At 44.5% G+C, this 27,332-nt stretch overlaps 1 protein-coding gene and 1 long non-coding RNA gene across 2 annotated transcripts in view; one reads left to right on the top strand and one right to left on the bottom strand.

Annotated features, from left to right (window-relative positions):
* CACHD1 (cache domain containing 1) overlaps window positions 1-18,870 on the bottom strand; it is a 112,596-nt gene extending 93,726 nt beyond the window's left edge. Inside the window, exon 1 of the mRNA XM_069788514.1 lies at window positions 18,417-18,870. Within this exon, the coding sequence (XP_069644615.1) occupies window positions 18,417-18,758 (342 nt within the window). The 5' untranslated portion in view covers window positions 18,759-18,870. The remainder of the gene's footprint in view (window positions 1-18,416) is intronic.
* Window positions 18,871-19,074: 204 nt separating this feature from the next.
* LOC138686336 (uncharacterized) lies at window positions 19,075-24,620 on the top strand. Its single transcript, XR_011325668.1, has 3 exons — window positions 19,075-20,548; window positions 21,919-22,052; window positions 23,652-24,620. It is a non-coding gene; the product is annotated as an uncharacterized lncRNA (long non-coding RNA).
* Window positions 24,621-27,332: the final 2,712 nt, after the last annotated feature.

The following is a 27,332-nucleotide window of genomic DNA, read 5'->3' on the forward strand; positions in this document are numbered from 1 at the left end:
GGAGCTGCCCAACACTAGCAGTCAAGCTGGTTTTAGAGGGTTTTATTTATTTATGTTGAAGCAGCCCTCTCAGACAGTAAGCTGCTTCCTTACCACTGGAGAAGTTATGAGTGCATGATGGTGTTGTGAAAAGGTCTTACATCAATCAGCCAAAGCTGTGCCAAATTCCTCCAGACCCATCTCCTGTTGGTTGTTTACCGATGGTGCAGCAGATTTTCAGGTTCACAAACCACTGAAGTCTTTCACATAGACTAGAAACTGTTGGCTTAGATAGCTTTCATTGGGGAGATCCTAATCTCCTGCATTCAAAAAAAGGCTTGCTTTGATATTCAGGAGATAAAAAACAGACTATTTCACTTAGTTTGAAGTATGCCAACCTAGATGGCATACTTTGCATAAAAAGTTCAGAAGGAGAAAACAATGCATGGAAATAGCACTAACCAGCTGGAAACACTTCCAGGACCAACAAGGTACCACATGGCCATGGAGAGCACACAAGGTCCCAAGACAACAGTAACCTCAAACCATTCCTACAACAACTTTCCCTTCCAGGTATTAAAAACTTCACGGGAAAACAAAGGTAACCCACGCACAGCGGCAAGAAACACATTAGATAAGGCAATTATCTTCTCCATCTGGACAGAAAAACACCTACTGAAGAAGGAGCAAGGCATGAAAATCCATCCAACCGTTTAAAAGCCCAGGCTAATCTCAGAGTAGGGGAAAGGAGTCATGTTTTACTGCATGGGTGGGTGCAGCCAGCTCAGACAGCCCAAGGGATGGGCCACAGAGCTGGCGGCAGTGGAGGGGCAAGCAAGACCCTCTCCTCTCAGCAGGCGGGATCAGCTCAACTGCTTTTGTAACCCTCCTGAATACGTGGTTTGCTATTAGAACTAAGCCACTAGGCTGTAGGTTGAGTGAGTTTGACAGAACCCTGCTGAAAATAAAGCAGGTTCTCATGAGCTTGCTCAGCAACCCTAGGCCTGATATAGCAGGAGCATGTGCCCAGAGAAGGACCTCCTCCTTGCACAGCAGCCAGCCGTGAGGCTGGATGTGCCGTCATCTGCCAACACATCTAACCACAGCCTGTGTCTGAATCCACAACTCCAAGTTACTTGCTCCCTACTTCACTGGAGTAAACCTGAAACTGTATTCAATATGACTGCAAATTAAGATGTCCTTCACGCCGTCTATTTTCATGGAATTAAAAAAAAAGAACTTTTAAAACCTAGTTTCTCATTTCAATATCTGGATAGGACAATTTTAGAAACAGTTTGTAAACAAAAAGTCATCAATTGTAGTGCACTGCCTATGTTTTAAGAGATATAAAATACAACAGCACTAACACCTTGAGATGCTGTAGCAGAAGCAAACACTAGCACTTTAATTAGAAACTCGCATCTCGCTCTACAACTCAACTTATTAGGATTCCTTCAGGACTTGGTCCCTCAAATCAAGAATAGACGCCAGGCACCAGTTAGTAATGGGCTTAGAAGTTTATCAACTTAAAACACCCGCTTTTAGAAAAGAAATAATTTGTTCAGACATCTGCAGTTCCCAAACTAAGTGGGATGGCAGAGGGAAAAATCAACAAGGCAGGACTGTATGATTTGTACTCTCTTTTTCTACCCGGTTGTATGGATATAGGGAACCTGCACTCACTTCATATTGTGTTAATTCCCAGAAAGTAAAATAAACTTCCTTTAGAACTGTCTGAATATCTAGCATTTAATCTGCTTTATTATCTGAGATTCAAACCATTTATCAAAAAAAGTCCTTGTGCTAAGTATTTTACTATATTTTAAATATTTATCGCCTTTACCATGTCTCGGAAGATGTGTACGTGTACGTTAACACCCTGATCAGCATCCCCATTATCAGCAGAAGAGACTTCTCAGGTTTAAGTTTATATTCCAAAAAGACAAATTCCTACATTCTACTTTTGCATGGTGACATTTTTAACACACACTATTAGAGGAGGGGCAAAAGCAATGATCGAAAGTGAGGAAGTCTATGAACTGCCCTCAGGTGAGCTGCAGTAACAGCAGACCTGGCTGCTCTAACCACTTCTTTCTGGGTAGGAACATGCTGAGCAAAGGAAACAGCAAAAACAACCCCTAAGCACATTGCCATTTTCTTAGGATTTGCCTAGACAGAAACAAAAACCAACACCACATTTCACACTGAGCAGGAGGTTCTGTTCTGATTTTACAAATCCATTATTTATTAACACATTCATTCCAGTAGATTTTTATTTTAAATACTAGCTCCCCCCAAAAAGCCACATCTATGCTTTCAAAGATTCTTAATTTTCCTTTCACTGAGGCATTACTGTACTTCCTTGTCCTTGGAGAGTTTTATCTGGCATTATACATATGTACCAAAACACAGCTGTTCCACTTCTTTTCTCCTATATTTTTTTCACACAGAAAAACCTGCCTCTATCAGCCACCCAATTAGCTGCTCACTATCAAAAGACTGCTTTGGCCTTTCATCTTCTTGAAAACTGGATTCAAGTGAGAGGGTGTCATGGAAACTGTGTCTCAGGTCATTTCCTGTTTCAGTTTTTAGTCACCAAAAAAAAATAGTAATAACAATAATAGTGGGTTTTTTCTGATGAAAAAAAAAAAGAATACTTGTTATCCCAGTCTGCAAAGCATGCACTAGCTATAAAAAAATAAAATATTATTCTTCATGAGAAATCTTCATCTGACAAACTAGGAACCTGATTTTCAATTCAATATTCAACTAACTCTCCCCTAAAGAAACTGAAGATCAAATGTGGAGAACACAAAACCTGCAGCAAATATGCAATGAAAAATTAAAAAAAAAAAAATCTCTAGCTTTTAGAACATGCATGCTTTTTATAGTTCACAGTACTACCGTACAGCACACACTGTGTGTGTTTCTCCGAAGTATTTCACTAAGCAAGTAGGATGGAAAAATGTTAGATAATTACATAGGGGATTGCTATCAAACCACAAAGTTTCAGGTGCTTTATCTAGTCCAAATACCTCCTTTTAGAAACTAACAATCTCAATTACCTCTTGCTTTTGCTAAAACAGTTCAAAGCTTGCTGAATTTCATTATTACAAAAGAGTTGCACTTGACTGGTAAAGCCACAAAAAAACTTATGAAAAACACCAAATCCACAGACATGACAAATTTCAACCAGCTGCTTGATGTTACAGGTAACATCCCATTTGTGCAGCAAGCCCATGTGCATGGAAAGCCTAGTAAAAGGTGAGATTTGCAGTCATGCAGCAAGTATTTTTGTTTATTCATCTGAAACTAGCAAGATGATAACCTTTATCCTGAGCCCACATGCAATGTGCTAAAATAAAGTAGACGACTCGGGTGATTGCTGGGAAATCCCTGCTCTGTGCTCCTGACGAAGTTCCTGTCAATGTTCATCACAAATTACTTAATTCCCACAAGTTCTGAACATAAAACTTTCACACCACCTCACAACGTACAGTCCTTATCTACGAGATCAATCTCAACCCGACTTACTGTTTTAATAATGGCATGATTTTGAGGAACTGTAATCAGGAGAAATTTGGAGCAGGGACACTCTATGGTAGAAAACTGCCAATATATCTATATCCACATTATTGGGGGAATGGCTAATTTCTGATTCGAGCAATTGGTGCTGCCATCTCCAGTTTCTGAACCCTGCAGGACACAACTCCTCATTTCTTTTTTAAATTAACACAGTACAACCACGTGCTTTTAGAAATTCCAAGTTCATTCTATCTAATGAAGCAAGGCCGGTACTCAAAACTAAAAAATATGGGAAAGCTCATGAACTAGGAAGCTTTTATCCTTAAGATGGGTGGTAAATAAAGGTAATTTAAAAAAAAAATAAATAAAAATCACTCAATGACTTAGGGATGCCTTAGTCCTTTGCCAAATTTTCTTCTGTTTTGATGAAAAAAGAAGGAGAGATAAATGAATAGCATAAGGTTCCACATATACGCACATAATGCACTTCATTAAATAGAGTTAAAGGGGGGACTAACAGGGAAAGCCAGATAGCTTCCTCTTAGAGAAGGAATTAAATCAAGGATTTTGGAGCTTACTGTCACTTCTGTGAGATCTTTTCTTTGGCAAGAGGAGATCAAGGAAAGTGAGTGGCACCTGAAATGTGTCAGTTCAGAAGCACACCTGGAAAGGGATTACACCTTCATCCAAAAATTAACAGGCTGGCTGTTTGTTTTGGTTTTACACAGAGAAATGCTATGTGCTTGTGCTGGGGCTGCTGGCAAAAAGGTGTCAAGTGATTTGTCTCAAAAAGCTTTTTCCAATTCTTAAGACAAAATCCTCAATCACAACAATGACGCCAATGCATAATATCTCGGTTTGTCCCAAGACAAGAAGTGCTTTCAAGTCATACAGGAACATGGAAAAAGCCCAGCCCACTGCCTTTCACACAATTCACTTGAACTTTGGCCACACATGTTCCTCTTGCGGCATTTTCCAATTTAATACCTTCATACCTCTTTGAAGGTACCTGGGTGTTACCCAGTCCTCAGCTTTTGCTCTCAGCCACCGCACAACCAACTGCTTTACGCTTTGGGTGAACCTGCAGACACTCCACTCAAGCCAGACACAGACCTACTTTTGCTCTTTCTTGACATGATGGAGTCTCTGGTCATGAGCGCAACTGAAAAACCATTGCAAATACAAGGGATGGGATGAAGAGAAGGGTTCAAGGCAAGAAGCAGAAGTGAGGTACTACTGCAAGAGTTACCGCTATCAACACACATCTGTTTGGAGGTATCCAACCACCAGCAGCCCCCAGCTCTTCCTCAACTGGCTGTTTTCTTAGAAATACATGAGCAGCATTTGCACAGCAGCCCGCAAGAAATAACTCAATACAGAGACTATGCCTACGCCTACCTTTCCCACCAGGGACAGGCCATCTGACCAAATTAGGAACCCCACTCCAAAGGACCCCAATCACATCTGTCCAGCTTTATCATCCCTATTAAAACTGTGTGGCTTTTTTGCCCCCCTCCCCTTTTTTTTAAAATAATCTTCTCTGTGAAACTTTACTCAATTGTTTCCAAACTGGAATACATTTTCTGGGGTCATTGCAATGGGACTAAGGCGAAGCTCTCTCTGCTTGTAACACCACAGAGCACATGAATTAGCAGCAACTGCAAAAGGAGCTGTCTATGAGAGAACTTCAGGATTTTTTTTGTTGAAGTTTAGTTCTTTTTGCTAGTGGAAACAATCAGTTGTCTGCTGGATTCTTGTTCTCGTGAAGACATTTGCCAGGTCAAACTGAACATATCCATGACCTTGCAGCCTTATTTTTTGAGAAAGAAAACCTTTTTCTCACCAAGAATCTGTGGTGCACCACAGACAGAAAAAAATAGCAAAAGCCAGATGAGGGATTGAATAAAAGATGAAAGATAACATCAAATCTCAATTAAAAAAAAAAAAAATGCTCTTCTGGTAAAATGGCCATTACAGACAAACCTGATCTGCAGACCAAACCAGCAAGAAAGGGACTACCTGAGCTGAGAAAAGTTGTCTCAATTTCACCAGGCTGGGAAGCCGCTATTGTTGACGCAGACCCACTTGTACTGCCAGGGTAGCACTGAGCTCATTGCAAATGCAAAGCCCCAGCTGGGGGTAGGAAGAACTAAACGTGTTAAATGCGCGGCTGGTGAGTGCCCATACCAATCGCCCCTGCGTCGCAGAGCGGGGTTCCCTCCCCCACTCCCATCTCGCTCCCCATTATTCTCCATTCAAGCTGAAAGCGAGAAGGTCTTTTCCTCTGCCGCTCGGTGTCAGCCAGACTTGGGAAGCTCCGCAGGAATTGCCGAGAGATCCAGAAACGCACAAAAGCCTCCTTCCACAAAGCACCCTTTCATCTAGGCAGTGTGTCTATTAAATAAGTCCTGTTAATGTGCATACATTTTTATAAAGAGATTATAAAGTGAAGACTCAGTCACTAACTCAACCACACAATAAGATTTTTAAGTCTATTACTAGAAAACTGGGGTTTAAAATGAGTAGCTGGGAATGCTTCACAACTCCTCTGCAGTAATACTCAAATAGGTCTGGTACCCACAACGACAGCCAAAGGTGTGCTTTCTACGTTTTAATGCTTTCATTTCTTTATTTGGTGACACGTAGGCACATCAGATGATGACCACTCTGCCTTTGGCACTGTTCAGGCGTAAAACTGAAAGGATAATTCAAGCCCTGACAGCATACCTGCACCAAACATGATGCTCGGAGGACAGCAACATCTCTGCTCTGGTGGGTTGGCAACAGGAAAGTTAAAAAAAAATAAAAATTATCAAATCCTGCTCTTTCATTGTGGTGTCAGGATGAACTGGTGAGCTGCCATTCCTGAGCATCTGCTCCTGCTCTCATCAACACGAAAGCAGTAAACAACCACTTTATCCGCTTTCTCCATTATACCCCTTCCTACATCCTTTTCCTCCCTTTCCTTTGCCCACAGGGGCTCAGCATCTCCCAAGATTTTGAATAACTAAGTCAGGTAGATATAAATTCCTGCCAGCCATGTGAGAAGGCAAGTTATTTTCTGCCTACTGGAAGGCAAAAAAAAAAAAAAAAAGAATCTTTTTTCTTTCTGTATCAAAGCAAGGCTACAAGTGGACAATCTTCACCAGCATGTGTATGGCTGTATGCCAGCTTCACAACTGGCCTTTGCAGGATCTGCAGCTAGCCACACTGCCAGCCCCCAGACTTGCTATAGCAAGGTTTTAATATTTTAAATATATTTTTGGACACGCAGGCAATCAGACTTAGGGCTCAGTGCTAACACTGGCTCTAACCTTATTTCAGAGCAAGAATCCCAAAAAGGCTGTGAATCAGTTTTCAGTAATAAAATGAAATGTCATCTCCTAGCAGCAGTGGCAAAAACCCAGTCCAGCTCCTCATTGTGGATGCAGAGGAAGAGCGGATGGTTGCAAAACTTCTGGGTTTTGTCATGCAGACAGTGCTCTGCAGATCTTCAGGTCTACGCATTTGCAGCCCTAGGGATCCATCCAGCTCTCTGCCAGTCCCTCAGGGTTACCTTCCATCAAGCGCAGAATTTCAGGGGATCTGTTATAATTGTGTTATTTCTTGTGCTGATCGGAGATTCATGTCCATCTGCCATTCCCGGGCTGCGAACCGACCTCCTCAGCCCCACACATGTCACACGGAGGAGGGCTAAGTGCTCATCCGATGCCGATGGGCAGGGAAATTGCTTGCAGCACGCTGGTGGTACTGGAAAGCGAGGAGACAGGGAACAGCAAAAATGACACAAAACAAGCAAACTAGAGCTCAGGAAATGGTGGAGCGATGCTGGAAGGCAGCAGAAACCCAGCTCTGCTGCACCTTCGGTCTGCACAAGAGAGCCTGAAGTACAACTTCACGGGAACCCCCTATGCTTCCTGATGGGTCGAGGTTTGGGGTCAAAGTCCTTGAATACAAAGAACATTTTTCTGTATCAAAGCTGCACCAAGATGTGGATTAATAAAATACAGGTAAGAGCCTGGAGTAAGCCTGACCTACACTATACGCACATCTAGCAAAGCAGCTCTCACCTAACCTGGCTTATAGGAGTCAACAGTTTTCATTACATTTCCAAAGAATCCCAAAACAATGCATTTCTCTACTAACATTTATAATGACTGTATTATCCCTTTCTAGCTGCTTGTTTTTCCTCTTCCCCTTTAGCATGAATTTTGGGGCTCTAATAAATCATCCAGACGACACACTTGAAGCAGAGAGCACACTCAGCGGGTCTTACTTTTCAAACGAGCCTTCACATAGCAGGTCTGCATTCATTTCATCCTGACTCCAACTCTTCCCATCCCTTCTCAAAATAGCTGCTGCACCTCTGCTCCTCAAAGAGAAATCCTCCATTTCAAACACTGAAAACCATGGTGATGTACGTTGGGTTTCATTTATTTTTGGAGGCTGGCTTTCTATTCTTGGACACATATGAAAAAGTGGCTTTTGAAAGTCTGAGGCTGCAATTACCAGAATGTATTTTTTTGAATATATTTCTAGACTTACAGCCAACAACTTACTGAATAAATACATAAATATGAAGGGGGAGGTAAAATTACATTTATGTGACACCATGGTGAATCAATTTTTTAAAATTCATTAGATTCAATTTCTTACCAAACAGAAATAAATGACTAGACATTTCTATTAAGCTAGTTATCTACTATTATGGCTATGTTGGTGTTATTTTAATTTTGGCTTTGCATCCAGTAGTTTTAATGGAAATACAGTATCATCAGTACGTCACTATCTAAAACATTAAAAACCAAACACAACTTTTGGAATAGTCCCACAGTCCCAGCAGCAAGCTCAGCACAGCACGGGTACCTCTGCCAAGAACAGCCGGATCTTCAGCTAACTGATTTTAATAATTTCAAGACCATCAAGCATATCCCTCAGAGCAGCTATCAGAATCATCTAGGGCTACATAAAATACAAGAGCAGCTGAATTCAGAAGGAAGAGCCAGAATATTATAATTTAAAACGATAGTTTCATTTCAGTCAAAAATAAAAAATTAAAAATAGACATCATTTTTTCCCAAATTACACTACTGAGCAGTAACTCACAAAGGAAGGTAGGCTACTTAAGTGATGTTAGCTTTATACTTGCGACCTCAACATTGGTGAAGCTAATCTAAAGCTAAAAAAGTTTGAAAAGTTTGCAATTTTCATCCTACTCCTGCAATGTATTTGAATACTAACTTTTTTACAAATTTTTTTTTTTGTTAATCATGACCTCCTACAAGCAAGACACAAGAGACTGTGTATCCAGGAATAACATTGTCTCATTTTAATCTAACAGATCAAAGACTTTGAAATTTACAGTTTAAAAACAGATGCCTGACCACTGCTGGATAATGGGACAAACTAGCCATCCTCAGTGCTTATCCCTGTCTTCCTGCCTGCACCAGAAAGTGCAGTTTGCCTTGTAAATTGTTTTCTGAAGCTGAACTCCACCAAGCCAGACCAAGGGAATAAATCCCACAGCACCTGGCAGTCCTGGATAGCCACTGGCAAAATAAATGGAAGACAACTAAGAAATTCACATTACACATGATTCTTTGGGCAAACAATATGCCCAAGGAAGTCTAACTACCTACACCACAGTCATAGCGTCTCTAAATAAAATAGCCTTTCATTGTTAAAATTGCTAAATATATTATCCTCAAATTAAAAATCCTTTTATTTTATCCTTTATACACCTTTCATACAACGCAAAAATTCTGTCTCTAACATGTTGATTTGGCCTGTCTTGAATACACCAGCCCACGAGGGCTTGACTGTGCCGGCTGTTGTCAACTGGAAGCTGAACCTGCAGGCCACGCACCCGCTTCAGCCCCCACTGCTAACAAAATACTGAACTGCAATTTAGGATCCACTGAGTTGAAGTGGCCTTTCCTCCTCCATTTTACACTCCTCGCAATGGTGAGAGATCCTGCTTCTTTCTTTTCCTCCAAATGGCGTTTAGGTCTCCAAAATCAAAAGTCAGAAACCCCATATGACTTCTGTATTGGAAAAAACAAGGGAAAATAACGTGCTAGTTCACTGACCATGAACAAAACAATAAAAATGTCCTGAAAACAACCTTCTTCTGTACCAATCTTCCCTCAGCACTTGCCCATGTGTTGATTTGCAATGGATAGGCTAGCACTGAAAGAAAACACTTTGGGCAAACTTAATTTTGCTCCCACAAAGCGCATGCCTCTGTAGCCATACCAAGGCAGCTGTTGTAGAACATTCCCAAAAAGCGTTCCTCACCTGATGCTTGCCAACACATACAACATCTCAGCATCTACTTCAGCCAGAAAAGCAACACACGACTTGTTTTTCTCTTCCTCACTGTTTTGAGGCAAAATAGTACTAGCGCAGGTCAAACACAACCGGTCTCTGCCAAGGACTTGGGCTTTCTCCTGTTCCCAAAGCAGCAGCCAGGTTTGGGATGATGCACCAGCGAGCTGAACCGTTCCACGCTGTAGCACGCAACCTGCCTGATACACAGCAGATGTGGAATGGTCCCTGGCCAGGAACAGCTCTGCCATCACCGCTGGCCACGCCGTCATCTGGATGGTGCTGAACACCTCTCTGCCTGCAGCGGTAGCACCATTCGACGAGTTTTCACACCCATCCGCCATCACGTGGTAAGGGGGAAAGAGAGGAAATGATCACAAGCATGCAGGGATCACACAGCTGATCTTCCTTGTGCTAACACGGCTTCTGGGAAAGAGCTGGTGAAGATTGCTGCTTATTTGGTTAAAACCAAGATATTTTGCTGATTTGCCATTCATTTTTGTATCAAATGCTACCCTCACACAAAAGAAAAGTCTGCTCTGATAAAATCTTATGCTCCTGACCCACACAATCCAGGGTTCCTTTATTTTCCAACAAATAAAAGGCAAAGAGCCCTCCTGGCTCTCCACGCAATCTTCCCAAGGGCTGGTGAGCCCTTTCCAACCTTGGCTCAGAGCCTGGACTTGCTCCAGGCAAACAGGCTCCCACTATAGCTATTTTTGGGGGTCTGTCCCTTCTCTTCTCCGCCCCATCACCACAAACACCTCCCCAGATTTTGTTTGATATTACTTCTGAGGTGAAAGTACAGCCCAAGAGGAAATATTTCAAATACTTCCTTTGCAGAAGGCGAGAGAAGCAGGGACTGAACCAGAGACAGGGAGGTCATGGGAGCACCCAGCCCTTTGGTGTGGTACCATCATATCATCACTGTCAAGCTGAACTCACCTTCAGACACAATCTGGTCTGAAATCCACAAAAAATGGCACAGAAATACTCTCATAACCCTACCAGGGTGAGCGCAAAAGAAATTCTGCTTAAGGTGTTCCAGCTTCTAGAAACCTTTATGGCAACTTCCAGATGTGTCTATTTTAAAGCCTTTTTCTCTGGCCTCATTCCCACCTGTGACGATCATAAATATAGCCAAAAATTCCTACTGTATCGCAGGAGTATGTGCAAAAGATGGCCAAAACCAGACAGAGAGCACTGGCTAGAAAGCTCCGCAGAAATGCTGAAAGTAAAATTGCAGCTTTTCTCAAAAAGGTGTTAGGGCTTTTCTGCTCTACTAGTAGAGCGGTTGCAGCTTCAAATCACATAGTCAAGAGCTGAGCAAAACCATGCACTCAAAGGGAAACAGCACTAGTGAAAAGTTGGTTTTATCAGCTGCTTCTAGCTGTGAAGCTAGTAAAGGGAAACGTAATAGTTTGTTTTTACTAATGATTGCAATTGTGCAAATATACTTTAGCAAAATCACTTGGGAGACTCTACAGAGACCTTACAGGCAGTTGATAAAAGCGACTCCATTAAAACTTTTCATGGGATTGGAAATGAGTATTATTGACTTGTAGCACCATGATTATTTCACAAGTCAATTCAGATTTTCTCTGCTAAATTAGACATACAATATCTGTATGGAAATCTGTACTGGGGAAATACACACATAATGCAAGATTCAAGCAATGACTTCGCATGCACTCCATTTTATGTTAGAAAAGGCATGTTTTCACAACAGACACTGGGTAAGTTTCAATGTTATTAAGCTCTGTTTTCCATGGGAAGAGAGCACAGGGATATCCTTTCAGAGTTCATTAAAACTGTATGTTACTGAACAACAATAAACTACAGGAGAACGATAACTGCAGAATGCAGTCCCTCCGTACTTTATAATTTTACATTTTATTCAGCATTAAGCCTATGATACAAGAAGAGGTATTAGTGAAAACCTCGGCAGAATCTTTGACATACAAAACAAAGGTTGATACATCAAAGAAGTTACTTAAATTTCAATTTTTAAGCTGTGTTATCCATGTACAGCAAAAAAGAAAAAAAAAAAACAAACCAGAAGTTAGTATTTTCCTATTCAACTACATACAAATAAATCATTCCTGGGACACTCCCCAACCCTTACTGAAGTCCCCAGCAAAACCCCCGTAAGCTCTGATCCATGAAGCATCACCATTACCAGGCTTCACACGGAGCCAGGCTCGCACTGGGGTAGCTCTGTATCCCAGCCTTGAGCAGTTCAAACTATGGAGTGCCCTGACGGGAAATACAGAAATTTGGGGTACCTTCTTATTGCTGGGCATTTCCACACATGAGAGTATTGAACTGACAAGGTTCCAATCATTTCTTTGCCAATTTTTCACCAATAATTGATGAACACAAAACAGTAATTGTCAAACAAAACAAAAATCTGTTAATACTTAATACTTCCTTTTATCCATGGACATAAAAGAATAACTGGTAAACACACACACACACACACACAAAATCTTCTAATACTTCACATTTCCTTCTATTCTCAAACATATCTTGCCTTTCTGCCTGAAAGAACGTGAAGCACTCAATGTTATTTGACAATAAGCATTAGATTTTTTTCTCTCACCCGTGCCTGGCCAAGCTACCAGCAGCACAGCAGCTTCTCTGCTATGTTCAGATTGTCAGCCACTAACCGTTCCTCCTCTGCTGAATTAAGCCAAGAAAAAAGTGGGCTGACACATGCTGTATTTACTTTTGCGCCTTCTTAACATATGTGTTATCAGCCCTGCCACAGCTGAGAGATTCCCAATCACTTCACAGCGTACTTGGATTTCTTGCCGCTAATAACCCCTCCGGTCCCCACCACGACTGGCAGGATCCTTCGTTGCAGCAGTGCAGGGGACAGCTAATTATCTACCAACCCACCTTGCTGCACCACACTCGGCAACTTTTATCTGCCCAGGGCAGCTGCCTTCTCCCCGTTTGAAGTGAAATGTCAGTCTTCGCTCATGCAACAAGACTTACATCACTAACGATGTCCCGACACTTTGAAGAAACAACTCAAAGCCTAATTAAAAATTCAGAGTCGGTCTCCTACGCGCAGCCATTTTCACTGCCCTTCCACCAGGACCTCTCTCTATCTTTTTGAAATGTTTCATGCCGGAAAAAAAAGAATCCGTGTGGAACAGGATGAAAAACTGCTGCTGTCTTAGGCTTTCAGAGAGCCTTGAAAAAGGCTGCTGTAGCTGGATTCAAACCAAGACAATATCATGTAAAACAGATGAGGTTTTATTCCGCTGGTTTCTACTCTGTAATTATTACTAAAGTGCGTGCTACTGCCAAATAATAATTAAAAAAAAAAAAAAAATATATATATAATCAAACATTTATCAGCCTTCCTTACTTATATTTTTCTATTGTATTTCAGCTTCACCTGGAAACAGCCTGAAAGTAAAAGGGAAAAAAAGGGAAGCAGTTTTCCATGCTGTCATTTGGTTGAGGGTCCACAGAGGTCCGGATTTCAGACCCAGTGCTGGAGGACTTGTGGTGCTTTACATCACTTGCTGCCCAAGTACCTCACAGTCACCGACAGATTTATTTGTCAATACCCATAGAAAGAAGCGGGGAAATGTGTGAAATCCCTGATTGCAGACATGGAGAACCACAGTTCTGGCATTTCAACTGGTCTGCGGTGCAGCTCAATATGGGATTTCTCTCTTCTAAGTCATAAATCCACTGTCATTAGCCAGAAGACCATCCCATTAGAAAAAAAAATACTGTATTCAGTGTTCATTTTCAAAGAGATTAAATAAATGGACAGTTCTGGTGACTGCAACTCTTTGCCATCACCCAGAAATCTTCAAAGAACGTGGATTTTTCAGAACAGTGGTGTCAGGGCATCCTCCCCATATAAACCCCTGGACATCTCCCCATCTCTGTGTCATTCTGGTCTGCACGCAATCTGTTCTTCTTGAAAAACATATGGCCAGACAAGTTATTAGTAAAATAAATAAATAATACGCTTGCCAATCAAGCTGGAGAAGCTTGTACTATGCTGTTTGTTATTTTACGCATCACTACATCACCTGAGCAAGTATTAATAAAAAAAGGTGGGGCGGGGGGGGAAACCAGGAAAAAATTACCAGCAAAACTGCTCTTTTCAGCTTCAAAACATGCTTTTTTTCTTCCAACCTCCAAGATCAGTAACAGACAACGAGAAAGGGCTGTTCTTCCTTCACAGAGTAAGTGTAAAGGATTAAGATGGCAGAGCTGCCTTCAAAAATATTCAAGGCCCTCTGGGCCTGTAACTTTTGTTACTATCTGGCTAGAAACATCAACATGCATTTTGAAAGTTATAGAAGCACTTAACAATGCTTTTCATCTTCAAAGCATTGCTTAATCCTTTCAACTCTCACTGCAAGTATCACATCCCTATTTTGGAGGTGGAAACATCACCTTGCCCCACACCATCAAAAAATAGTCCTCACCTTGGATGCCCCATGCAGATTTGGAGGGTTAAACCTTGCCAAAACCAAACAAAATGCCCACAAAAGTTCTAACGTATCCTTTTCCTGCCTCCACCTCCCAACCAAAGAATTTCAGTTGTTTCAGCCAACGACCTACTCTGTAATTTCTACCAGGTCAGAGAAGCCAGGATCAGACAAGCCAGGTAACAGGGATGGTGAAACTCCACCAGCAGACCAGGTCATGCCACAACCACCAATTTAGTTATAATTTTAGTATAAAGGGGCGCTTAGCTTTTAATTACTACTGAGTGTCAGCTCTGCCCAGGAGAATATATTACAGGACTGTCACACGAGCTGCTCATTCACCAAGCTCCAGCCCTCTGCGAATTACGACATTGGACTATTTAAGATGTAGTCTACTGAGTAATGACAAGTAAAACGGCTGCTCAGGCTGGCAAGCGGAGATGTGATTGCACGCTGTCTTCCAAGGATGCAGCCTGCTGCCAAAAGCTGCTCCCTGTAATGATACAGACGCTGTCAACACACGCTCTAGCTAACAAAAAAAGAAGGTAACGGTTACGGGTGACTGTAGGTACAGTACCTGCGCCCGGCTGCAGGCACGGCACCCCCCACGAACCAGCGGCTTCTCCTCCCACCACTGTCACAGCACAGCACCCTCCGTCCCATGGGAAGGAGAGGGAAGAGTAAGAGATCGTGGTGCGGCTGTTTCTGGTTAATTTGGAAGAAGCATTGACGAACTTTGGGGAGAACTGTAAACAGATCACCTCTATCTCTGAGGGAAAAAAAATGCACAAGCACGCGCACGTACACACTACCCCATACCCCGACGCATAAAAGGAAATACACGCGATATTAAGATACAGCAATGTCATTAACTGTGGTTTTGGTAGAACTGTCAAGTGGAGCGGGAAAAATAATTAATCACAGCAATAGAGGAAGTCAGACAATCGATGAACTTTCTATATTTAACCACTCCTGGAGAATAACACCCAACACAGTAACACACACACACACCCCCAGGAACCCACACATCCTTCTGCACTGCAGCGCCCAACATGTGTTCTCACTAAGTGAATGTTTCGTATGATACAAATGTGTCTATACTAATTTGAAACTTAAATAAGAAACTGTTAAAACTGCTGTCCAATGATGCATCTCACGAGTTGTTACCTATATTACATTATCCTCAGCTGCAGGTATGCAGTACCGTTCAAGGAATAAATTTATATATGAAATCAGAGCACTTACAGGGGTGCAAAAACAAAGCATTACTTAAAGGTAATGGTCAGATACTGCACTCACGCAAGTGTCTATAAATAGAAAGCAGTGGCGTGAGTGCCAAAAACAATTGTCAGATTGTTGCTGGCATCAGAAATCTCTCTCATCCTCATTCTTCCTGTAGCTTCAGCCTATATTACGATGCAGACGTACATGCACCTCATTCCTCTCAACAATGCAAAACAATGATTTGATTAAAAACACTAAGTCCTTATTGCTGTTGGTCTAATTACATGGAACACTGGTAGGAGAAGAACGTATTGCAGGAAGTAGATACTGTGAGGAGGAGATGGATCTCGTTTATAGCACTGATGGCTGCTCCAGCAGAAATCTATTTCCTATCTCACAACTTCCATATTTGTTATACCCTGCCCCTTTCCACAGGCATTTAAGGCTCAGAAATCTCGTGGTTCTCCTCTTACCTCTTCCACTTGCTCCGCTGGTGTCTGCTATGGAGGCTCCACCTCATCCTCCTTTCCTGCATTTATGGAGGCTCTGTCTACAATTTCCTCTTTTTCCAGACTCAAAACACACCCAAACCAACCTCTCACCTTCACTCTATTTAAGCATTTCCACCTGCTCCTTCACTCATTGGATGCTTCCTCCCCACCTCCAGCTCAGACCTATCCTTCCTCCTAAGCCCTCTCCCCGCTCCAGCGGCTGGTGACACCACCTCCTGCCTATTACCAGGATGTGCAGATGTGGGAGCCACAACTGGCAAGGACCGAAACACGAAGAGAGCGTGCAACGGAAGCCTGAAATCCTGCCGCTTCCTCCTCTACAATTCATGAAACCGAATAAAACCACCGCTCACAAATGGGTGGATATCAGTCCTTCCTCTGCTACCGCAACTTCCTCTCAGGGCCTGCCTCCACATCGCCCTCCAAGCCCACGACAACAATCCTGGATTTATACCCAATTAAAGGCCAAAAGCGCTCTCGCTCTTCTTCCAAAATCCCCCACCCCTCTCTTCTGCCCGGGCGCAGCCTCGCCACAGCACCTGTTTGCTTCGCCCCGAGCATCCCCGCTGTGCCGATGGTCCTCCAGCACAGGCAACCCGCCGCAGCTTGCCAACAGCCCTGCACAAGCGGAGAAAAGGGTAATTCTGCACCAGCAACACCCGGCCCCGCCTGAGCAGGCTTAGGAAATTTCTACCCTAAAACCGACTGAGAAGCACGGGCTGCAGTGACACATGTCATAACATTTTTTGTTCTACTGTAGGAGGTCAGCAAAGAAGCTTCTAAAATCAGGGGAGGTTTGTTCCCACCGGTTTTTAATCTTGAACAGCTGTAATAATGTTACAGGGGAGAGAAAAGGACAGGCTGCGCATTAGCTTGATGGGAGTTAAGACAGCCAAAATATTAAGCATATAAAAATAGAGCTCAGTATGAAAAGGGTTTAACTACCAGTTTCACCGCATTAAATTACTTTGGGGCCTCAAATATTCAACTAATAGTAAACACAGTTTCGACATTATTTGCATCCCCGTGCGCCGGCATCCAGATTGTTCCCAAGTTCGTATCATCGGTGCAATTCTTGGAAAGAAAACCTGGCTCATCCTACGGTTAGCTGGTGTATCACAGCAAGGTAACCACATATATTTTTACGAGTTGCTTTTTTAAAGACAATGCGTGTTGAGATGATCGCATTAGACTTTTTATTTTTTTAACACCAGAAACAGATTTAGCAATACAATTACAGTGACTTCATTTGCATTAACCAGAGACTCCACCATTTACAGGATTATGCTCATATCTTTTCAGGGGAAATACATACATGCGTATGCACAACACAGGAAAAAAAGTGACTTCCTTGAATTCAGTACATCCATAATCTACCTTGTTAAGTGAAGTCATTTAAATCCACGTCTTCTTAGCATCAAGGACAAGAGACAGCTCAGTGTTTTGCCGGACAAAACGCAGCCCTAGGAGGCCGGCCAACACAATGATGTTTCAGAGGTGAGAGAATGAAGCCAGTTTAGAGAAGATAAAAGGCCATTTGGGTAGAGACCCCTGCTGATCCTATGAAAGTGTCTCCTTTTCAATTTGGGAGGCTTTTAAAACTGCATTTGCTACTGACCATACCTTCCCCTGAAAGCCGCTTGGGATCCGATTTCGCTTTTTCAACCCCCCCGAGGGAGGGTCTGTCGCCGATACCAGGTACCAGCACACCCTCCCAGTCCGACCAGTCCCCTCCGCACGACGCCCCATTAAGACGCAGCCTCTAAGGCCGAGATGCAGATAACTCCTCACCACCACCACCTTCACCCGCAACGAATTACAGCATCTGAATAAACTTGTCCCAACGCACGCTCGGGCCGGAAAGCATTTCTTTACCCGGGATCCGAGCGTTTTCGGGCAGGACTCGACTCATTACAGCTCCCTGCCAGCAGGCAGAGGGATGCTCGGGCGGGAAGGCAGGTTAGCACCGAGCCGCAAAACCCCCACCAGGCCGGGCTCGGACCCCTCTGCAAAAAAAAAAAACAAAAAAAATACGGCCTTCGGGGACGGGGAGGGAGGGGACGGGGACGTTTTCTGCTCGTTTCTGTTGTGTAAATTACACACAAAACAGGAGTCCGGCCGTGCCCCCCCCCCCCAAGCCTCCTCCCGCGCCTCAGCCCGCCCGCCCGGGGCTGAGGGGAGCGGGGCCGGGGGAACCGGGCGGCCCGCGCAAGGGGGAGGGAAAGTTTGCGTAGAAGAAAAGAACCGGGGAAGGGGGGGGGGGGGGGGGGGGGGGAGAAAGGAATGAAGAAAGAAAGGGCGAAACAGGAATCGGGAAGAGCGTGTGGAGAAGGGAGGGAAGGAGGGAAAACCAGGCGAGGCGCGGGGCCGGGCCGGGCCGTACCTGCATGGTGACGACCCCCAGCTCCTCGGTGGCGAGTTTCCTCATCTGGGTGGCCAAAACTTGCGCCTCGTCCAGGATGGAGAACTCCGCCTCGGCGGCGCTCAACCCGCAGACCAACGCCAGGCAGAGGAGGCCGAACGTTCCCCGACCCCGCTGGCGGCGGCCCCGGGAGTCAACGGCGGCCTCCCGCCTCCCGCCGCCCCGCGCCATGCTGCCGCCGCGGCCGGAGAACCGCGGGCACCGCCTCGGGTCAACTTCCACCCATCCACCCCCCCCCGCGACTCCCGCACCGCCTTCCCCCGAGCCCCGGGGGCCGGTTAAGGCTGCGGGGGTGGCCGCCATACAGGGCGGGGGGGGGGACGGCGGCGGTTTGGGCGGGCGCTGCGCCCCGCGCCCGGCTCTGAGGGACAGTGGAACGGCGCGGCCCCCGCCGCTGACTGACTGACTGACTGACTGACTGAAGAGCGGCGGCTGCGGAGAGACGCAAACTGCGGAGCTGGACGCCAACTGCGGAGCGGACGCAACCTGCGGAGGGGAGGAGCGGGGAGCGGCGGGGACGGGATCGGAGTCGCGGCGGGGGAAAGGGGAGGCGGCCGGTAAAGCGGGTCGGGCCTTCTCCCCCCACACACACCACAAAAACACACGCACCGCCCACCCACCCACCCCCCGCCGACCGGGGGCTGCCGCGGGACCGGACTGCGGCAGCGGGAAGCGCGAGTGTTGTCGGAAAAATCGGCAGGCTTTCTTCACCCCCTTTACTATTTTTTTAAACCTTTAACTTCTTTCTAAACTTTTTTCACCCCCTATTTTGAACCTTTTTCCTTTCTTCTAATTTCACCCCCTTTTTTAAACCTTTTCTTCTAAATCACAGTGGCTGTCTCCTCTGGCAAAAGTCATCCCTCCCTCCCCGGGGCGGCGCGGGCTCCCGCCAAGCAACGAGAAAATGTCTGTCGTGCCACGGGGGTGGAAAATTAAATAAATGAAAGGAACGCCCGCGAAGCCTAAGCCCCTCGATGGCGCGCAACCGACAGCTGTCCTCCCGGCAAGAGCGGCACCGAGAACATCGCGCGCTGAGACCCCCCCGGGAGAAACGTCCCCTTGGCGGGACGAAGCGCTGGGTTAGGAACAAAGCCACTTTTGGGGCGATGCAGAGAAATCCCTTTCCATAACCTCTGCTCATAACCCGCCTCGGCCCTGGAAACGCACGCCAACCCCTGCACCCCCCGATACGTAGCGGCATCTTCCTCAATCCCTCGTCTTCCTCACACCTTACGCCTTCCCTCCTCCTCGCGCGCCTCGTTAGGAACGCGCCGGAAGCCTTGCGTGCACAGGGGGTTTATTAGGAAAACGCGTACAGGGGAATAAAATTCGCCAAATGAAAGCGGGAATCCTTTTATTTTGCACCCGGCAGTGGTTCCTGCCCAGCAAGCAGCGAGCCCAAAAAGCCAAATACTAGGAATGTACAAAATACATACCCTCTCGATTTTCTCTTCATTGATTAACACTTTATGTCAACACCCTGCAAATATATAGGATTTTTAAAGAACTCCAACTTGTAGTGACTAGACGGCTTCGATACCCGCTTCACTAGTTAATTTTTTTAAGAGTCCTACCCGAGTCGCTCGTGTCCCCTAGCAGTAAATTCCATGAGTTAACAATTCATCCAAGAATTAATACAGCGACATAGTATTTACTATAATCACATACTGTTTTCTTGAAATGCGGTTTCTATCCGCTTTAGCAGTTGATTTTTTGACTTCTCCCAGGCACTGGGTGTCAGGAGCAATTCCCCATCCCGTTTTGTCGAGAGCGGGAGCTGGGTCGGACCCAAACCCCTTCTCCTGCGGGAGAGGGCTGCGGCCGGGCAGCCTCCGCTGGCATCTCTCGGGGTCAGGTTTTACCTGCCACTGTTCTTGTAAGGGACGTCAGCAAAACTCTCCTTCATTTGGTTTTAATAAATGAAATTTAATTCTTACTACGCAAAAGTCGTATCACTTTATCCTTGGCTTTTGTTCATTGAGGTGATTTATGGGTCTGACTTTTTTTTTTTTTTTCAGTTTTCCTGACGAAGACTTCTGGTTTAGCAAAAGCAATCTAAACCAAAACGACACCTCTCAAAGCTGCCATAACCAGTATCTTGTATTTTTGTCACTAAAGTAGCATTTGCTACCTGAAAGACAAGGAATTTTCCTTCCATCGTACTGAAGCTCTTGGTCTTCTGTTGGAGTATTTTCCTTGGGCCCACGAGAGAGAGAAGCAAAACTGAGCCAAATTCGCTCTTAGCACTAGTCATTTTCGTATTACATTTTATGGTTTTTTTATTAGATTCACTAGTGTAGGACTCAAAGGTTTTAAATTATAGTGAAAAGCCGCGTGGTTTTCAAATATCTTGGCTAAACTACCCTTTTTTTTTTTTATTTCATTTCTGTCCTTAGCTGCATGCTTGAAAAGAAAACTCCATCTCTGTAAACTTTCTTACGTAAAAAATTATCAAATCAAGGTCACAGCTGGAGCTAAGTCAGTAGCTAGCTGCATGAGCAACACCACTGAATTTTCAGCTATCCAAGTCGTCCAATTCATGCACCCGATCATGAAATCACAAGGTTAATGCTACAAATAGTCTTTTTTTTTTTTTTTTACAAACTAACCTCAGGAAATGAATGAAGCAATTGTCCTTCTGGTTCCAAAGCCCCAGGATCCTGCTCATGGCAAGGGAACCGACTGAACAGGTTTAACATTTTCGTGTACAACCTAAACTCATTTACTCTAAAGCCCTCGAGGCAAACCCGGACTCCTCCTGGAGTTCCCATATGCTTCGTGCCTACACGGCTGCCTCCCCAGATGAGCTAGCCAGCTTCCAGCAGCAGTTAGCAACCCTTCCTTCCACGCCGCAGCCTCATTGCCTCCCCTGTTTTCGGAGGAGCTGGTCCGTGATGTGGAAAGCAGACCCGATGCAGAATTGCAACTGAGGTAACCACCAGTCGTGTCATTTCTAAATTGGTTGTATACACGCTCACTTTCACACGTCAAAATATTTAAAGAAAAATAGGAAACGACTCCCTCCAAAATGCCCTGGGGAAAAAAAGAATAGGGTATCTAAAAAAAACCCCCAAATTCAGATTCTATGATCTTTGGAGTCACAGGACAGCAGTCAAAACTGCCAATTCAGACAACTTGATGTTTATCGCCCTCTCAAATTGGGCTGGTCTTTCCCACACTTAGATGGTCAGGCTGACACAGCTGTGGATTAAATCTGTCTCCTTTGGCTTTGGAATAAGCCTTGGAGAAGAGGAGGATTGCCCTTCTGTGGTGCTGTAGGGTTGTGGCATCCCCAGACGTGGAGCGTACACGTGCTGCAGGCTGGAGAAGGGAAGGACCAGTAAGATGCAAAGAAGAGAGGAGATGACATCTCTGCTGTGCTAACAGCCTTCGGGCATAAATAATGCAGCCATTAAGATTTGCAAAAATGAAGCCACACTATAAATATGTCCCTTTTTTTTAGAGAGCGAGAAAAGAATGAATCTGGAATTCAAGCGCTGGAGTACGGGAAGAAGAGGAACATATGTCAGATATAAATCCCAGCACCATGGTGGGAGTAAACATGCTTTGACAGCAGCGTACGCAGATGCCGAATAGGTCAGTATATGGCAACGCTGGGAAACAGAACAAGCGAGACAATTCCAGCGTAGCTGGTACGTGTGACGGCACCAAAGAAAAGTACTATTTCTGTAGCATATGATTCAACATGGTTTACTAATTGCGTATATCCCTCTGTAGAGATCATGATGTTATTGATATATCTTCTGAAGTTCATTTACAGATAAATATTTAATTTATTCCTAGCAAATCAGGAGCACCACATGTTGAAAAAGCATGGTCTGACCTTTGGAAAATCTCCCTGAAAGGGGCACTTCTTTTATGATACTAATCTTCATGCCTGCAAGCAATACAACATAGGGTCCAAAAAATTATAAGGCAGACAGAATAATTGTTTGGCAGCCTCATACTTTCTGCCTGATCCTCTCTCCCGGTCCGTAGCCCTTTCGCTAACTGGTTGTGTGCAAACCATGCACCCAGTAACCCCCGTAAAGGCACAGTGATACTCAGTCACTCACTAAGAAAGAAACTGAGAATCTCTTTGTGGCTCTCATTTCTAACCTCATGGGAAAGACTAAATTTAATCTTTTGGTATAAATCCAGATTAAAAATAGAGAAAAAGGAAGTTTGCACGGCGCTACTACTTTTTGCTTTGCTGCAGTCTTCCTCTTGTGTCTCCCAGTTTATGTGCTTTGGTTTGACTTTCTCATCTGACTCCTTTTCTGTTTGCCTTCATTTTGGTTGTGGTCATCAGTAAGCTGAAGTACACAGGCTAAGCCTGAAGGGCTTAATTTCCCCACGCTGATTTTCATGTTTAGTTTCCCATCCCTCTCATTACATTCTTAAATGGTTTCTCTGGAAGTTACAACTCTGTGTTAGTTTTGGCTACAGTTCTTACTTTCTCATTAAGTTTGATCTTTGCTCACTCTTGAGAGTTACGTGTTGAACATACTGATGAGTTAGGTCTAAGCCAAGGGTAGCATCTCTTATTCTTCGATTTAGCACAGAATATTTCAAATAGCAATTGATTAATGCATCTGGAAACTGCTTCTCTAAACTTTGTTTCCTTGTATGCAGGTGACAAACTGTGTTATACGTGGGAAATAACTGTTCCTTGAACATTCTTCATTAATTCCTGATTGGGAGAGCATTTTTGTAAACCTGTTCTTAAGTCTGTATTCCTTATATGTGCCCCTTTTCGCAGGTATCACATACTAGGGCCTATAAGACTCTAAACTCCAAGTTTTATCTCATAGCCAGTGCAACATCTGCCCACTTAATCAGTCATTCCCCTATAGATTACAACCAGTAATGAAAATGGAAAAAATGCCTTGGTCTCCTCCCTCCCCAGCCCGGGTCTGTAAATGTGCCTATGAGAGCGTTCTTTCCATAGCACCATCATCGCCAGATAATATTTTTAATGAAAGCCATCACGTGTGTGGTGTGGGATTTCAAAGTGAGCATTGTGCCCAGCTGTACAGCTCAGCACTGAAAAAGCCCGATGCTAGCAGCACAGCTATATCACAGCATTATTGGTGCCGTCTCCTTTCAGGTCAGCTAATTTTATACTGAATTCTAATTAAAAGATGATGTAAGGAAGAAAACAAACTCATAGGCTTCAAACTATCATCACTGCAGGGCTGAAATTTTAAGCAAGTCCTAAAGAGGGGGAGAGGCAGAGGCATCCCTGCCATGGGGAAGAGACAGCCACAGGATGGGGTGGGATGGGCGCTGGAAGGCGACGGAAGGGCCCGAGGATCTTCGTTTGCTGCTCCTGCTGGCCCCAGAGAGACAAAATGGGAAACAAAGCCAGAAACTCCTCCCTGCAGAGCTTTCTGGTACTCCGGCATTTTCTCACCCTTTGCTAGAAAGAGTTATTTGGGGTCTGGGCACAAGGGTGTCTCAGCACATCCCGTTTCTCCTGAAACGAAACCACTCTGGGGGCATGACGTTACAACAGACGTTCATGATATAGGAAGAATAATAGACACAACTTATCACAGTGTAGAAGAGAGAGCGATGACTAGACAGTGTAGGAAAGCTGCAGTCAAACAGTTGGAGATTCATATAACCATAAAAGCGGATGGCATGGCTTTCTTTGTAACCAGTTGTCCAGCAGGCCATGGCAATTTATAAGTCATGACCTTTATATAATCACATCATTACCTGTAAGAGAACCAGCCTGTTCAGACGTTAATGGTTCACTAGCCACAGTAGATGTTGGAGTATTCATCCTGTTCTTGCCGTACCACACCTGAGCATTACCAAGGTAATGCTGCGCTTTCCCGTACGGACTGATTCTGGGCAGCAGGCAAGTGTGCTGGAACCTCTTCCCGAAATCATGGTCCTGTAGGCTCATCCTAGCTCTAGGCTGATGAGCTTTCCTTACTCCAGCAACCTGGTGCCTTCAGCATGTCTCCTTTGCCCATACGGTACCTGGGATAACCTCATTTAGCAGCACGGCACCCAGTTCAGGGGTGAACTCCGTTAAGGAGTGACATGGTTCACCAGGTGGTAATCCTGGCCGATTGTGAATGAGAGGCAAACTGCATCTGAAACGTGTTTAAGGAATTCTTTGAATGCCCATGGTTCTCTCCTGAATCAACACCATATGAATTAAGGGTTTTTCATGCTTATGGATAAAAGGACATGCCCATGCTGTGAAACAAAGGACACAAATTTCTAATTCACGTTTCTGTATTATATTTTAGCTACACACAGCTAACGGAAAGAGCAAACATGATTAGGAAGATACAATTTGTGAGATTATTGCTAAAATCAAAACACTGCGTTACTTGCACTTTTTCTATAGTTTTAGGATAATCTGAAAAATGTTTCTAAAGATAGCATCGCATGCCTTCTCTTTTATTTTTTTAAACTTGTTTTCAATTTCAATATCATCTTGCAGCCGCAGTACCTTGCATTGGGGTGAGCGCACATTTGCCTCAGCAGCAGATGCCAGATTAGACCCATAGGAACCTCCACAAGGCTAGAATAGCTATTGACATCATGCATCTTGGGTGTCAAAGAGTACAGAATTGGACCTCTCACTACATTCAGCATCAAACTTCTTACAGACTACATGAAAAATGCTGCTACCTTAGTTATGAGAATCACTGGCTTTTTACAGTATGCTTCCACCCCTGGAGCTGCCAGACTCTAGCAAAGACTCACTGATTATATGCAAGCCATAGTTTTTCAGAGACTTATAATTTGGCTAAATTTGGCTGGATTTTCATAGGTGTATCAAAGGGCACACTCTTGGCCAGTGTGGAAAAACTTAAACAACCCTAGCTTTTCTCTTTTCTCAACAAACCAACTTTGTTTATGGTTTTCTATAGCCTCATTCATAGAAATGGCTGAACCCATCAGCATTAATATCTTGGAGTCTAAAGCAAAAAATAGCTAGGAGCTTTCCAGCACAAAAAAACCCCAACAAACCAAACCTGAAAACCTGGATCTTATCGTTGAGAAATGGCAGGCAGCCTTGGGAACAGGCACTGCTACCGGCAATATTTGTAATAATTCTGGTACTCTAATCTCTTTATCTTCCTTCTGCATCTCTTCTTTTATCTTCACGTTGATGCCATGGAATTCATGGCACCAAAATGTTTTGGGGTTGGTTTTTTTTTTTTTCTTTTCCTTTGGCTTCGTTTTCAAAATTAAAATAGCCTCATTTTTATTATTTTAAAAAAGCAAAAGTGCTGGTGTACCTTCCACGCACTCCTGGACTCCCGTCTTGCGACGAGGTGCAGTTACCCGTTCTCTTGGCTGGGGGACCACGTCTTGCCACGGGATTGAACACAAACACAGCAGCGAGCACTTCGTGGTTGTTCCCTGACTTGCAACGAACCTGGCGTATAATGGGAGGGGTGCCAGTTTTTCAGTGATGCGAACGGTGATTTTTAAGGGCATAAGAGGGTGATCTCCCATGGGACCAAAAGGGTGTCACTTTGCCACGGCGAGATCAGTTGGGCGAAGTATTTGCAGTGGTGACAGGGAGAACGTGAGAGACACCCGTCTCTCTCCTGCCTCTTGGGAAACAGTATATATCTCAGCTGTCCCTGTCACGGGGAATCCTTGAGGTCCCTAATCCGAATCTCCTTCTAAATGCTGAGCAGACACTTTAAACGTGGTATTGCACTGCTATTAATATCACCGTCACCTAGGGCTTGGTCGTATGCGAGGCAAGGCTTGTAGGGTGAAGTAATAACTTCTGCTAGATCTCCTGATATGGTTTGTGGAGCGCTTTGTAAACAGGCTGACGAGATCTTTGTCTCCAAGAACATGCTCTCTAATTCGGGAAAGGATGCAGCGTGCTCCGGGGAGCGGAGCGGTGTGCCCCAAGAGCCGCTTGCTGACACGACGGTCCCTACGCACGTGAAATTTAAAACTCTCAACTCCGGCGCGTAAACAAAGCTGAGAAGAGTTGTAAGCAAGCCCGAGGAGAGCGGCGCAGTGAGAGCGTGCTGTCTAACAGGTTTCACCAGCCCATCTGGATGAGGGATGTGGGCAGTCATGGAGGAGGTCGCCGAGGAGTGTTTTGGGATTGCGTGTTCAGCGGGACACAGGTGTCTCTTGCTCCATCTCTCGCTGTTCTGGGAAGTCCTTTCTGAACCTACGGCAGGGTGGAACTCCACTCACCACGCTGGGTGATAATCATCTCCGTGGTGCGTCATCACCTTCTCAGGAGACGGCCCAATGGCATCCATCTCAGCCAACAGCTTTGTCTACTTGCATACGTCCCTCGGCAGCCGAGTTTCCAAGCCTGGGCACCAGGCTCTGCTCCTCTCTTCTGTATTTTACATTCAACAGCCATTGATTAAAATATAATCCCAAGAACGAAGGCCAAAATCCAGGGCTCTTTCCTGCCTAATGAACACCCTCCTCCGTGCCTGGAGTCATACCCTCCCCGTCCTCCTCCTCTGCCCCAGCACATCTGGAATTCTTTAGCCTTTAGCAGCCGGGCTGCAACGGGATCCTCACCATAGCCTGTGCTCCGGGAACACCTTGAGCTGGTTACGGTCTCTGAAATTAGGCAGTCAATAAGTGGAATTTTCTTTTATTACATTTTTAGGAATACCTAATGTGCACCTAAATAAATGCTTAAATGACAGCATCTGCAGGTAGTTATGTTTTCAGTGTATCCAGCTCAGTGGTTTGGAATTTGGCCACTCATTAGGACCTACAGAAGTAAGGAAATGCGTATGCTAATAGCCAAAAAATACTGATTTGAACATTGCTATCTTGCGAGATATGAATGAAAAAGTAGAACTTGCCGCCTTCTGGGGAATGCTATCAGAGTGAATCAGTCTCAGA

This window comes from Haliaeetus albicilla, chromosome 8 (assembly GCF_947461875.1).
Source record: "Haliaeetus albicilla chromosome 8, bHalAlb1.1, whole genome shotgun sequence".
Lineage (NCBI taxonomy): Eukaryota > Metazoa > Chordata > Aves > Accipitriformes > Accipitridae > Haliaeetus > Haliaeetus albicilla.